At 34.2% G+C, this 12,965-nt stretch overlaps 2 protein-coding genes across 9 annotated transcripts; both read left to right on the top strand.

Moving 5' to 3' along the window:
* The first annotated feature begins 1,093 nt into the window (after positions 1-1,093).
* On the top strand, positions 1,094-8,509 carry LOC111783448 (zinc ion-binding protein). 8 transcript variants are annotated; one of them, XM_087120841.1, is made up of 11 exons: positions 1,094-1,234; positions 1,453-1,530; positions 2,306-2,379; positions 2,484-2,569; positions 3,393-3,697; positions 4,452-4,634; positions 4,803-5,028; positions 6,128-6,361; positions 6,442-6,566; positions 6,868-7,226; positions 7,405-8,509. In XM_087120841.1, the coding sequence occupies exons 5-11, from the start codon at positions 3,400-3,402 to the stop codon at positions 7,660-7,662; spliced, it is 1,683 nt and encodes a 560-aa protein (XP_086976967.1). In that variant the 5' UTR covers positions 1,094-1,234; positions 1,453-1,530; positions 2,306-2,379; positions 2,484-2,569; positions 3,393-3,399; the 3' UTR covers positions 7,663-8,509. The 8 variants fall into 8 exon arrangements, with proteins under 8 accessions (XP_086976967.1, XP_023520144.2, XP_023520147.2 ...); XM_023664379.2 differs by having other exon boundaries at positions 1,097-1,234; positions 1,456-1,530; XM_023664375.2 differs by lacking the exon at positions 2,306-2,379 and having other exon boundaries at positions 1,097-1,234; positions 1,456-1,530; positions 7,405-7,705; positions 7,818-8,509.
* A 628-nt stretch (positions 8,510-9,137) lies between these two features.
* On the top strand, positions 9,138-12,632 carry ATP3 (gamma subunit of Mt ATP synthase). Its single transcript, XM_023663796.2, has 9 exons — positions 9,138-9,374; positions 9,851-9,894; positions 10,089-10,241; positions 10,375-10,488; positions 10,583-10,710; positions 11,042-11,164; positions 11,272-11,391; positions 12,050-12,171; positions 12,314-12,632. Exons 1-9 carry the CDS (start codon positions 9,280-9,282, stop codon positions 12,381-12,383), a joined length of 969 nt encoding a protein of 322 aa, XP_023519564.1. The 5' UTR covers positions 9,138-9,279; the 3' UTR covers positions 12,384-12,632.
* Positions 12,633-12,965: the final 333 nt, after the last annotated feature.

The following is a 12,965-nucleotide window of genomic DNA, read 5'->3' on the forward strand; positions in this document are numbered from 1 at the left end:
CCATTTCTCTATTATTTATCTTAATTATGTTGATTTTCATTAATTGATTATATAATATAACGACCTAAATTTGGATGAAAAAAAAATCAAATTTAGAGACTAAAGTATCATTTAAATATTTGAAATAATTTGTTCTTAAATAATTTAAAAGAATGTGAATTTAAATGAAATTTGAAAACATAAATGAAATTTGATAGTTGAACCATGTACCATTATATCCTCACATTACTCTTTTATCTTTGTATTAACTAAAAAATCGACAGAAGGATTATTTTGAACACAGAAATAAAATTCAAGGGTAAAAATGATATTTCACACGGTTGTATTATTAAAATATACCTAAAAATTGACAGCTATTTTATATAATTTAATTTTCTTAAAAAATGCTAATCTTGATCGTGTAATTAAATAAAAATTTCTTTTACTGGCAGGCTTCTGATTTAGTTCCACTAATAGACCAACAAGTCATATCAAAGACATGTTTTATTATTTTATTTTTTCTGTTTTTTTTTAATGATTTACATTTAAATTTTCCAAATTTATCAAATTTTATCATATAAATTATTAATATATATATATATATATATATAAACAGAATATTGGGTTAAGTTTAGTTGTTTGGATCACCGATTCAATTAAGAAAAGAAAATTACATTGGTTAAAAAAAAAAAATTCACCTCAATTCACGTATACTCGTATTAAATTTAATTATTAACTTTAAAATTAGTCGATAATTTTCTATCAAAATTGAATAATAATAATAATAATATTTTAAATTTCAAAATATTTATGGAAAAATTGATGGAGAATAATTATTTAAGTAAAAGTTAAAGAATATTTCAAATAAACTTATAGAAAATATCCTAACTAAATTTAGAGATTGGAGTGTTTAATAAAACAGAAATAAGTCCTAAAAATGATATATTTTTAAAAAAATTTAAAATAAAAGAAGCAACCAAAAAAGTATTTTTAACCCTATTTTTATTAAACGTGGGCCCCTGTATGGAGGCACGTCTGGAGCACGACAGGCCCCTCACGAAAAAATGGCGCCGACGTATCACATTGTTCAATACTTTGTTTGGAGTTTATTTATATTGTTTCCCTCCCCAAGTTTTCATCTGCGGTCAGTTCTGTTTCAAACGCATTTCTTCTCCTTCCACTGCTTGTTCTCCAACAAATCATCAATGCAGCCTGCGAGCTATTGATACTGCAACTCTGTTCATCCATTTACACAGTAAATATCTATTTGCTTTGCTTTTCTTGTTTTGTTTTTGTTCTTCATCTCATGCCTCTGTTTCCGCTTCCGTATGGTGCTCCTCGTTAAACTATTGATTTCTATGATCGTTTGGTTTTCTCACGTAAGAATGCTATTTTAATGGCGTTGCTGATACAGGCAGTTAGTTCATTTATTTCGTTTATTCTCATCTTCGTATTTTGCTCTCTGGCCCTTAGCAGACGTTGAATGTGCAGTGAATACGGGCGATAATTTATTGTGGTCTTGAATGTGGGCTTCCGTGTCTGTTAATGGCGGTACGTTATGTTGCGTTGTTTGGGTTTCTGCACATCGCCTAGTCTGTTTGTACTTCGCTTTCTCTTTTTGATAAAATGTGCGTAGACTGCGTATCTGTACGCCATCTTGAGAAGACGAGGCTTTGTTGGATTGAAATAATGTTCTTAAACTAGGAGTTTGCCTGCTTGTTCTTGTTGTCAGAATCTGAGTTTGCGTGAATATTATATTGTTTGTCTTGAGCTGCTGTGTTTGGACTCTTTATGTTCAGTCTAGTGTGTTTTGCGGTGGAATATTGGAACCGATTTGTTTTAGGTTTTGACTCTCTTCGTTGTCGTTTGTATGCGTTAACTACGTGAAAAAATTGAATGACATTTCATACATGTTTGCATATTTTAATGTAGTATTACAAATTAAAGAGTTCGTACATGTTTGATTGATTTTAAATAATTTAGATCATGTTCAAAAGCAAAATAAGTTTTAATTTATGAAATTGTGTTGAAAAGTGTAAAATAAAACATTAAATTAATTTTGAATGATTAAAGACTCGTTTCAGACTGATTTTGAATATAATAGAAGTGATTTTCAAAATCACCCCAAACAAGTCTTTAGTCCTAACATATTCAATATCCAATTCATGAATCCAACTTTTGATTTCCAGTTTGTCATATGTCAACGTGATAGAAAAATGAGCAAACACAAAGACCTTTGTTTCCCATTTTTTCTATTTTTCTGTCTTTCACATGTGTATTTATCATTTTGCATTAAGTTCACCTTCCCATTTCATGAGAATCGTAGGTTGGCTGGCTGCTTGGCACTTTTCCTATCAGATTTGTTTTAGTAAAGAACCATTTCCATATTGAGAACAATTTGTACGTGTTTAGTGCTTCTACTTCTCTAGTACTCTCCACCTGTATTCTAGACTTGCTTTCAACCACTTTTATGTTGATTCTTGCGTTTCTACTTCGATTTTCAGGATCACTTCTGTTACGTTTGTGGTGATGTTGGTTATGCAGAGCTGATTATAACCTGCTCCAAGTGCAAAGTTGTTCGTGAACATCTGTATGGGTTATCTCTTCCTTTGTTATTGTTCAAGTTCATTGAGGATCGACTCCTTCTTTGGAGCCCTTGAACAAAGTACACCCTTTGTTCGACCACCTAAATGTCTCTTTCTCTGGAGCCCTCAAACAACCTACTCTTAATTGAGGCTTGACTCCTTCTCTGGAACTCTCAAACAAAATACACCATTTGAGTATAAACTCTCATGGTTTTAATTTTGAAACCATTTGAGTATAAACTCTCATGGTTTTAATTTTGAAACCAAATGCCTCATATCAATGGAGATAGTGTTCCTCACTTATATATCCATAATCTTTCCACATTTATATGATATTGTCCACTTTGAGCATAAACTCGTGACTTTACTTTTGAAACCAAATGCTTTATACCAATGGAGATAGTGTTCCTCACATATATCCATGATCTTTCCCTTAATTAGCCAACGTGAGACTCCAACAATCCTCAACACATTTTCTTTCCTTGATTTTCGTATTGTAGTCTGTAGGTAGTTGAATCATGAATGTGTTGCATATTTTGTTGATTTTAGGGATGTACCGAGGAGAAACAAACTCCTAGGATCTCTACTTGATGGGAATATGTTATCTTCTTATCGTGTTAGCTTTAAATCTCAGCTAGCTGGACTGATTAACAAAGCTGATGAAAAATTGACTGCTTGAACTTTAGGCTTGAGCTTCTAAAATTTGTTAAGAAGTTGTAACGTTGGTGATATTAATCCCTTTAGTTCCATTTAGTGCTTTGATCCTTAATAAGCATTCCCTTTTTGTTACCCTTATATAATTATATGCTGCGATCTCTCTGTTTTCAGTTATTGTATGCCCAATAAAAGTCGCGATGTCCCCAAATCCTGGCTTTGTGGTAATTGTACATTAGACGAGGCCAAAAGTCCTGATGATTCAGGATCTCTGGTTCAACCTAAAATGCCAAGACATGCTAAAACTGGCAAAGTGAAGTTCTTACCTACTGAAGAAGTAAGGAAGCTATCATCGGGAGGGATGAAGGGACCTTCAAAATTGAACGCAGCTTTTGGACCCCAAAGAACATTTAAGTCCAGAAAATTCTTTGAAAGCTCTATCCCCCGACCACATTACCAAGCATCAAAAGAATCTCAAGGTTCTTGAGCCCGTTCTTATCCTTTCTTGCATTTGTTACTTTATGTGTGTCCATCTACGAAGCATGTATACGGACACATGTTATTATTTTTCTATATTATCGTTTGTGCCTATTTATTATGCTTAAACAAATGTTTTATACTTTCCTACCAAACATTGGATCCATATTTATTTTGTACAACTAATGTTTTAACACATATTTATTGTGTTAATAGTTGTTCCATATATGCTCAACAAGTATTTTTATTTTTTATGGCCCTTCTCCTAAAAGATGGATGGAGAAGTAACTCCTCAAGGATCTTATTCTGGGTCCCTATAACGGTTTTACTGAAAGTCAAATGCCTCCAAAATATAACTCCACACTCTGCACGTGAAGTCACATCTTCAAAGGATATGCCCAACACTTCTAAGTTAGACGAAGTCCGTGCTTCTTATTAACCAATGATCTTATTAGACCTTGGTATGCAAGGTCTAATAATTTATGTTCTGAAAGCTTAGTTTCTCACTAGAAAACTAAATTGTTTAGTGATGATGCTCTAGGTCACATAGTATTTTTCAGTTATGAATCTCTAGAAGTGTATGGAGCTATTTTTGTGAACCAAAGTTAGCAACCTTTGAGGTGCAAAATGAAAACTTATAATGCCAGAAATCATGTCTGTCATGTCCTTTTAGACACATGCATTTATTCTTTTTATTCATTTTCTGACTTATGTTTTGTTGAATGTTTAATTTGCGTTTTTGTTCTTCTCTTTCAGAACGAAGTTCTGCTACGGTGCCTCCAACGATATGTGGTGTGAAGAAACAATCATTAGCTACTTGTTTACCTTCAATGCCAGTAGACCCAGTACAAACATTAAAAAAGGCGAAGGTGAAGGTTACAGATATACCTGCTAAAGCTTCTTCAGTGTCAAGGCATGGTTTACCTGTCACAAAAACAGGTAAGAGAGAAGAGCTTTGCAATCTTAATGAAACTCTTAAATTGTGTTATTATTATGGTATCCAATCCCAAGCCAATCAATATAGCTCTTTCCCTTAGTTTTGGTTTCCATCTCTAGTTGTATGTTATTGTTTCTTTATTTTTATTGCCAATATTAATTACAACACAGGAAAAGAAGTTCCTTCACCTTCCACCAAGTTAGAGGATATGCAAAAACAAAGGAAGAATGCTTCGTTGACCCAGGAAATACATGCATACCGTGGCAACAAAGGAAAAGAAGTTCCTTCACCCCTCACTAAGTTGGAGGATACGCAAAAACAAATGAAGTATGCTTTGATGACACAGGAAATACATGCTTACCGTGACTGTCTCCCGTCATTACACGCCTCTTGGAAGTGAGTCCCTTCCTCTATGGTTCGCTTCTTTGTTTCCATTTTTAGAATCAATAAACCCTGTTAAAAAACTTAAGAGATGCATACAATTGAAAATGTAGTAATTTTGTATTTAATTAATCTATTTTTTATAAAAATTATGCTTTCTCCAATTCCTTGCAGAATTTATGGATAATTTATTGGATGATTTATGGCAGTGTTTTACCTACTTGGCTCGAATAAGTTGGTCATTTAAGTTTCTTGTTTGTTAAATATCATGTGCCACTGCTGTTGTTGTGATTTCTAAGTATATGCCAAGTGCATATGTTATATTGTGCTTCTCGCTGCATATCGTATTGGATGAAAATGGACGATGAATAGTTGTATGAGTTCACATGAAAATTTGCCCTCTCATCTAACATTCTTTTAAGATCAGAAGAAGACCATTTTTCTTCTTTCTTTCTGATATGAACCAAGAGACATCAATCATACAATATGCTTCAACGAAGATGTGAAGAAAATATTGTTGAAATTATCAAAAGATATTTCAATTCATGCCACGTTGAAGAAGAATGAAGTTTCATGTGATAAATTTTGGGTGGATTACAATTTAGAGTTATTGTATTTCATTAATGTACTTTAGAAGTTTTTATTTACTTTAGGTTACAATTACTTAATGGTGGCATGAATTGCTTGATAATTTTGACAATATTTTCTTCACATCTTGATTGAAGCATATTGTATGATTGATGTCTCTTGGTTCATATCACTTTCTTTCTTTTGGGGTTGGGTATATATTTACCGAAAGCAGATTTAACTTTTGTAGAATAGGTTTTTATGATCTAACAATTTAGTGTTTTTTGTATGATAAGTAAAGCTCTGACCAATTCTTTTTCTATGTAATCTATGCTTCCAGTTCTTGCTGTATATTTAGTGGATCGCATCTCATTTTCTCAAAATTGTCCTTTTTTATGGAGTTTTTAAAGTTTAGTACATGGTGCTTCGGCAGTGACTGTTGATGGTTGAGTACTTCATATCCATTGTTGCAACATTTCTGACATTATATATTCGATTCGCTGAAAATTAAAATTATTTACTACTGCCAGAAATTTCTATTCTTTAGGGGAGGCTTCCAATTTATTGATGCACGTATGGGCGGTGAATTTTATGATGGATTCCTGGCAAAGCCTCCATGTGTAGTACATGGTAGAGCTTATGAATTGTCGAGGAAGATTCCTCCCATTCTTCAAGTGAAGCTTCTTAGTCGTTCTGATATTTGGGATGAGCTGTTTCACGATGAATGTCCGGATCTTGCTGATATTGCTTTGTACTTCTTTCCCGCCGACAATATTGAAAGGTCTGTTATGATTTCGGATTGAATGGTTACAATTTTTGTTGTTCTATAGCCGTGTAAAGCAAATGTTGATTAAAGCGTAGGTCCAGAAAGAACAACTCTTACCTGTTTGAACTTATGGAGAGAGAAGATCTATTGATAAGAAGTCTTATTGACGGTGCTGAGTTGGTCGTATTTACTTATAGACAGCTGGATCTCCACTCACAGCGTAAAGCTCTTACATTCATTATTTGGGCATTCTTTAGTGTAATACTTAAGTCTCACGTTGGTTTGAACGTCGATACTGTTCTTCCTATTTATATGTTCTAGTGGTCATAACTGTATTTTGCATATAGTGGCCTCCTCCTAGTAGTGAATATACTAATACGTTTACGTTTACGTTAAGCTTTAAAAACTTGTCTGTTCAGTGACAAATGAAGTCCAAATTAAGCTCCATTCGAGCATGTATTCTCGTACTGCTCATAGCTGTTAGACATAAACTTTCACCACGCTTTATAACATATGTGCAGCTCTTTCTGCAGATCTTAATATGCTAAGTGCCAAATGCCTCCTTTTCGGAGTCTTCCGTGCTAGAAAGAAAGACCAGTCTCTTGTTCCTATGTTAGAATATGGTTCTGCAGTTTCTTCTGTAGAAAGTGAGTCCAAAGTTCCCCTGCTGGAATTCACGCCTAAAGGACATGGAAAGCACGATGAAGACAATGCTGTTAAAAGGGTAATTGACATAACGGGTGGAAACACTACTGGAAAGTCTCCAACTGCAAAGGATGTAGACTCTACCATTCAGCGATTGCTATTAGAATTTGGGTCACAAAAACCCAGGGAGTCCGATGTCAATGCATTAACTACGACTGCTCAAATAAAAGATCAGGTAGAAATATCTCATCCTAGCTACCGAACCAAGCCTTTCCCTCCTGGTTTTCATTTGCTTGTTGCCGTTCATATAAAAAAAGAAGGTGGAGAACCAAGCATTTCTTTAGTTTGTTTATGATGATGCGAAAATCTTGTCTGATCCCTCTCTTTTTGTCATTGTGCTAACCATATGATAGGAACCTGCTCCAATCGCAGCCACTGGCTCGTATTCTCTTTCCCAGTCAAAAGTAAAGATTGAACCTATACCAGTTATTAAAGAGGAAGAAAGTGACAGAAAATGCTTGGAGACGGAGCATTGCTCGAGAATGGCGCCAACATTTAGTATTGATGGCTCTCAAAACAGAACTGGCTTAACTGACCAAGATGTTCCCAGGAGAGTTGCAGACAAGTATCTCCAAATCTTTAATGCAGGGATTAAAAAGGAGCGCCGTTAGTTCTGAGGTGAATGAAGCAACTTGGCTGTTTAAGCCATTCAAGGTTTGCTTTTCCAGTATATCGTAGATATCTACACTTGTTTGACTTAGCATGTCAATATTACAGTTCAAGGCTATAACATAGTTTTTTCCTTCTTTTTGGTATATAAAAACAGTTTGAATTGAACTTACCCTGTGTTAGTTCTTCTGTTGAAGACCAACAACTGTGCCGTACTCATATTCACCGAGCACTGAAAGTGGAGGTTCTTTGGCAAACTTCATGTGTAGTGAAAACAAATTTGTGAAGGTTTTACTCCGAATTTAACGTGTAGTTTAGCTTCTGTTTACAGTTCTATCTTTGCTCGGAGGTTAGGATTATTAGTAGGTTGATTCAGAAGTTTAACAACTTTCGTTTCTAAGTTTTTGAAGGGCGATTTGGCACCTTGGTTTGCTTTGGGGTGATTTTGAGTTCCAAATCCTAAACTACGTTTGGCTCAATGCAAGTAATCAATATATTGGACTCTCGAAACATGGCCGCATGAGTTATTAATGGAAGTCGCTTGCTGCTGCTTGCCTCCCATTGCTGCAATTTTCTTTTTTACTTCCCTCCTCTATTTTGTGTCTACCATTTACTTGATACTATTACTATTTCACAGGTAAGAAATTTAGATTTATTTTTTTTATTTTTTTATTTTTTTTTTTAATTTCAAATATAAGACTTAATATTAAGGTTTCACCGCACAACACTCCAACTACAAGTTTTTTATTTCCATATTGTTGCTGGTCATTCCGAAGAACACTTGCACCCTCTCGTTGAATTAACGGAGATGCGATTTGCCAAGTTTGAACAAATTTCTTATTCATAATCTTCAAGACAAACTTTCCATGAATTTTATTTCGAAATAGAAGCGCAACACCCCCTCAATATTTAGGCGTTTAAAAATTTTAAAAATTTATTTATTTATTTGATGTAAATATAAATTTTATCTTCTATGTGGCTCTAAATTTTATTAGTGTTATATACAATTACATGTGAGTATAAATATTAAAGGATCAGTTTCCTCTTTTTAAGTAAATATTTTAATTTTTTTAAGACTAATTGTAAAAATACCTTAACAACAATATCAAGATTTAATAATTTATATATCTAAAATAAAAAATTAAAAAGAGTTAAAGAACTTTGGCCATAATTTTAAGACTCCAATATTAAATAATTGAGCACTAAAAATTCTCTACAAAAACCAGAAATTTTGTAAAAATTGGGAATTAAAAAAAGAAAAAAAAAAGAGAAAATGGTTCAATGGAATACAAATCTCCAAAATACAGGACATCGCTCAATAACTACAAGAAGGCCATCTGTATAATTTTGTTAATGATTGTGTCATATTTCTGAAACTTTAATGGGGGTATTTTGGGGAAATTAAATTTTAATGGGGGTATTTTGGGTAAAGAAGCATGGGTATGATAAATTTACAAAAACTGTAAATATTGACCTCGCCTCCGCTAGATGCGAAAAACTCTCTAAACTGAGTGAGAAGCGTTTGAGTTCGCTGCTATTGAAAAGAAGAAGAAACCCTTTCGTCGGCCTTACCTTTTCTTTTTCCTCAACTTCCAGTTCCGATCTCGCTTTAGGAAGAAATGGCCATGGCAGCTCTAAGACGTGAGGGGAGGCGGTTCGCTACTGTGATCTCTTCTCAACCAATCACCGCTCTCCGGTCTTCCCTCGTTTGCGAGTATTCACTTTTACCCTAATTCTATTTTGCCCTAATGCGTTTATCTGTGCGACGGATTCTTTGTGATTAGGATGTTTTGTTCTGGACCCAAAAGTTCCTTCATTTGATCGATGAAATCCTGAAGTAATTGCTATTTTATTTTCATAAATTAGGGGTTACCTCTCTTTTGTTAATTTTTGTTGTACGTATCTGTCTGAACCCTTTATGTTAAGATTGGGCTGCGTCTAATGCTTGACTTATTTTTCTGAAATATACCGTGGTTTATTTTTTCTTTGAAAAATACAATGATCTTCCATTAATAAAGATGCGTGAAAGTATTACGTTTTTTTTGTTGGAAAACTTATGGTGGTTTTTTAGATCTTTAGAGAGCCATACTACACTGGGTTTTCTGGTTAGCTTATCATTAATTATGAATATCTGCCGAAGCTCTTTCTGCACATAAATCACTAATCCTGAATATGTGTTTTTTTGTGAAGGGAACAAGCTCCTCTTGGTGTGCGCTCTATCTCCACTCAAGTGGGTAGGTGCTATTTACACTGGATCTGCTATTTCTTTTTATATATATTATTTCATGGTGTTTTTTTTTTTTTAAAAAAAAATACGTTGCTTCCTGTTAATCAACTGGCATTTTTTTTTTTTTTGACAATTATTCTGTTGTTTTATTATTCTTACTTACTGATGATTTAGTATCATTTTTTTAACATGTGAATACAGTTAGAAATCGAATGAAGAGTGTGAAAAATATCCAGAAAATTACAAAGGCAATGAAGATGGTTGCAGCCTCAAAGCTTCGGGCAATTCAAGTGCGTGCTGAAAATTCTCGTGGCCTTTGGCAACCCTTTACTGCACTTCTTGGGGATATTCCAAGTATGTATATATCATATGTTTCCTACTTTATATTGACACATGAATTGCTTCTTTTTACTTATTTTGTATTTGCCATGTGTATTATGTCAAAGTACACATCATACTCATGGTTTATTTATTGTTGGAAACATAGGTGTTGATGTGAAGAAGAATGTCATTGTTACCATTTCTTCTGACAAAGGTCTTTGTGGTGGAATTAATTCTACCTCTGTCAAGATAAGCAAGGCTCTGCGCAAGATAAATTCTGGTATTACTTGCAAAAAATTTTTTTATCCTATCCTTCTTTTCAGTGTGAGACTACAGTAAATAAGATAATAATTTTGTAATTACTCTGCTCATAGGTCCTGAACAGGAAACAAAATATGCTATATTGGGAGAGAAGGCAAAGGCTCAGTTAGTACGTGACTCCAAGAAGGACATAGAAGTCATCATCACTGAGCTGCAGAAGAATCCTTTAAATTATACTCAAGTTAGTTAACCATACCACATAGTTCATCACAGATAATATATTCATTGTTTGTTCACGAGTATATGTTTCTGTCTATTTGCCTATGCTTCCATATGTTGGGGCTTCTACCGTAGATTTGAAGTCTTCATACTGGTTTAGGATATGTAACAATAGATAAGGCCATTGAGTATGATCCATTGTGTCCAAAGTGTTGAGTGAATTTCATTTTTGTTTCCAAAAGTGCATTTCTTTTTTTTACTGGCTTGGTAAAATCTTCAAACTTTTGTGTGATGGGATACCTTCCTTGACATTTTGAAATACCCATTTCTTACTGTCCTTTTTGCACTTTTAGGTCTCTGTTTTAGCTGATGATATTCTAAAGAACGTAGAATATGATGCTCTGAGGATTGTTTTCAACAAGTTCCAGTCAGTTGTCTCATTTCTGCCCACAGTATCTACCGTGCTGTCCCCTGAGGTAATAAGAATACTGGAGTTTTTTACATACTGACCTTTTCTTCTCCCCTTCTTAAATTTCTTGCCCTTGTTGCCGCCTTTGTGAATACTCTGCGTTCTGCATTTCAGATTGTTGAAAGGGAGGCAGAATCTGGGGGAAGGCTTGGTGACCTGGATTTATATGAGATTGAAGGTGGTGAGACAAAGTCTGAGGTTCTCCAAAATCTAGCAGAATTCCAGTTTTCTTGTGTAAGCTCACCCGTACAGCCTCTTATATTTTTGTAACGAGGCATGGGTTTATTGTTGAAATCATCATGGTTATTTGCAAAATCAAATCTGCAGGTTAGAAATTTTATTTTTTTGATCCGTAGGAAGTTTCATGTGGTTCAAATTCAGGCTTAATTAATACACAGAAACACTATGTGATTTTGAAGATATGAGTCAGTTGGCTTTTTCATTCCTCCGTTTTTCTTAGGTCTCTCTGTATTGAAATTATCATTGCAATTTACTGGTTTTTGATAATTTTAGGTGAGCCAATGCTTAGGCAAAATATTTCCTTATAGATGCTGACATTAACCAGATCACCATGGGTTAATAGTAGTTTCTTGAGGATGAATAAGTGATGAAGTAATTTTGGTATATGGTTCTCGCTCATATGATTGTTGGTCTAGGATGCTGCAAAATTACATGAGAATCAATTCAAAGAAGAGAAGACTAGATACATTGTAGAAAAATGAGTTATTTTCATAAAAATAAAAAAAGTTCTATGCAATAATGTTGATTACTCGATTTTCTTCTTTATTTTGTATCTCTTATATTAACTTATTGCAGGGACATCTCACTGCTGCCATTTCCCATTTCATTGACCATTTATGTAACTACTGAAAACTATATACATGCTCAACAGGTACTGTTCAACGCCGTATTGGAAAATGCTTGCAGTGAACAAGGTGCAAGGATGTCTGCAATGGACAGCTCAAGCAGAAATGCTGGGGACATGCTTGATCGCCTCACATTAACTTATAACAGGTCTCTTATAACTCTTTAACTTATCCGACTATCTTTTTTTTTTCTCATCTCACTTGAATCAATTATAGAAACTTACTCATTTCCATGTTATTTATTTGTTTATTTTCTGTAAAACTGAACTTCATTTGTTAATTTGTGATAGAACTCGGCAAGCATCTATCACCACCGAGTTGATTGAAATTATATCTGGAGCTTCAGCATTGGAGGGCTAGTTCCTAGATCTTCTGCTGGTTCACCCAATGGTTGGTGAACTAAGATCTTGAGGCTGTATTTGATTATCACGATGTTGCCTTTTGAGCTTTTTTGTAATAATGCACCCAGTTTCAATTCTATCCTGGGAACTAAGTTTGTTTAGATATCAATTGATTTTCTTGTAAGCTCCAATGCTTGAATAGACTTTGTTTTCTGAGAAACCTCTTGATTTTCAGTATGATAATGTTACCCCGTACTCGCTTGCAATACCTCGGGTTTAGATATCAAAGATCGTAAAGTTTTTTTACATTGCTTTATGGCACATTTTGGAAGAAATTTTGGCGCCTCACTACAGAAAAACCAATTTCTAAATCATCAGATTCAAATGTTTGGTTTGGAAATAAATCTATAGATGGAAACTCATTGAATTATTTTCATTCATTGAATTTGAATACAAGAAATTAAATTGAATGCGACGCTGGATGAAGATTAAATCCGGTACGGCCTTTTGACATTTATTTCATTGGCCGTGAGGTAGTATGAAATTGTTTCCTGATTGACCAGTCCTGGCCACACAATTGTATTGGGAGTACTTGTATCAA

Source organism: Cucurbita pepo, chromosome 20, assembly GCF_057944985.1.
Source record: "Cucurbita pepo subsp. pepo isolate OVF chromosome 20, ASM5794498v1, whole genome shotgun sequence".
NCBI lineage: Eukaryota > Viridiplantae > Streptophyta > Magnoliopsida > Cucurbitales > Cucurbitaceae > Cucurbita > Cucurbita pepo.

Coding starts and splice junctions, on each gene's coding strand:
- LOC111783448 (XM_023664376.2), top strand. Junction 5,029..6,127: donor TCATTACACGCCTCTTGGAA/GTGAGTCCCTTC, acceptor TCTATTCTTTAG/GGGAGGCTTCCAATTTATTG. Junction 6,362..6,441: donor CCCGCCGACAATATTGAAAG/GTCTGTTATGAT, acceptor ATTAAAGCGTAG/GTCCAGAAAGAACAACTCTT.
- ATP3 (XM_023663796.2), top strand. CDS start 9,280: ATGGCCATGGCAGCTCTAAGACGTGAGGGGAGGCGGTTCGCTACTGTG. Junction 9,375..9,850: donor CGGTCTTCCCTCGTTTGCGA/GTATTCACTTTT, acceptor TTTTTTGTGAAG/GGAACAAGCTCCTCTTGGTG. Junction 11,392..12,049: donor CAGAATTCCAGTTTTCTTGT/GTAAGCTCACCC, acceptor CATGCTCAACAG/GTACTGTTCAACGCCGTATT.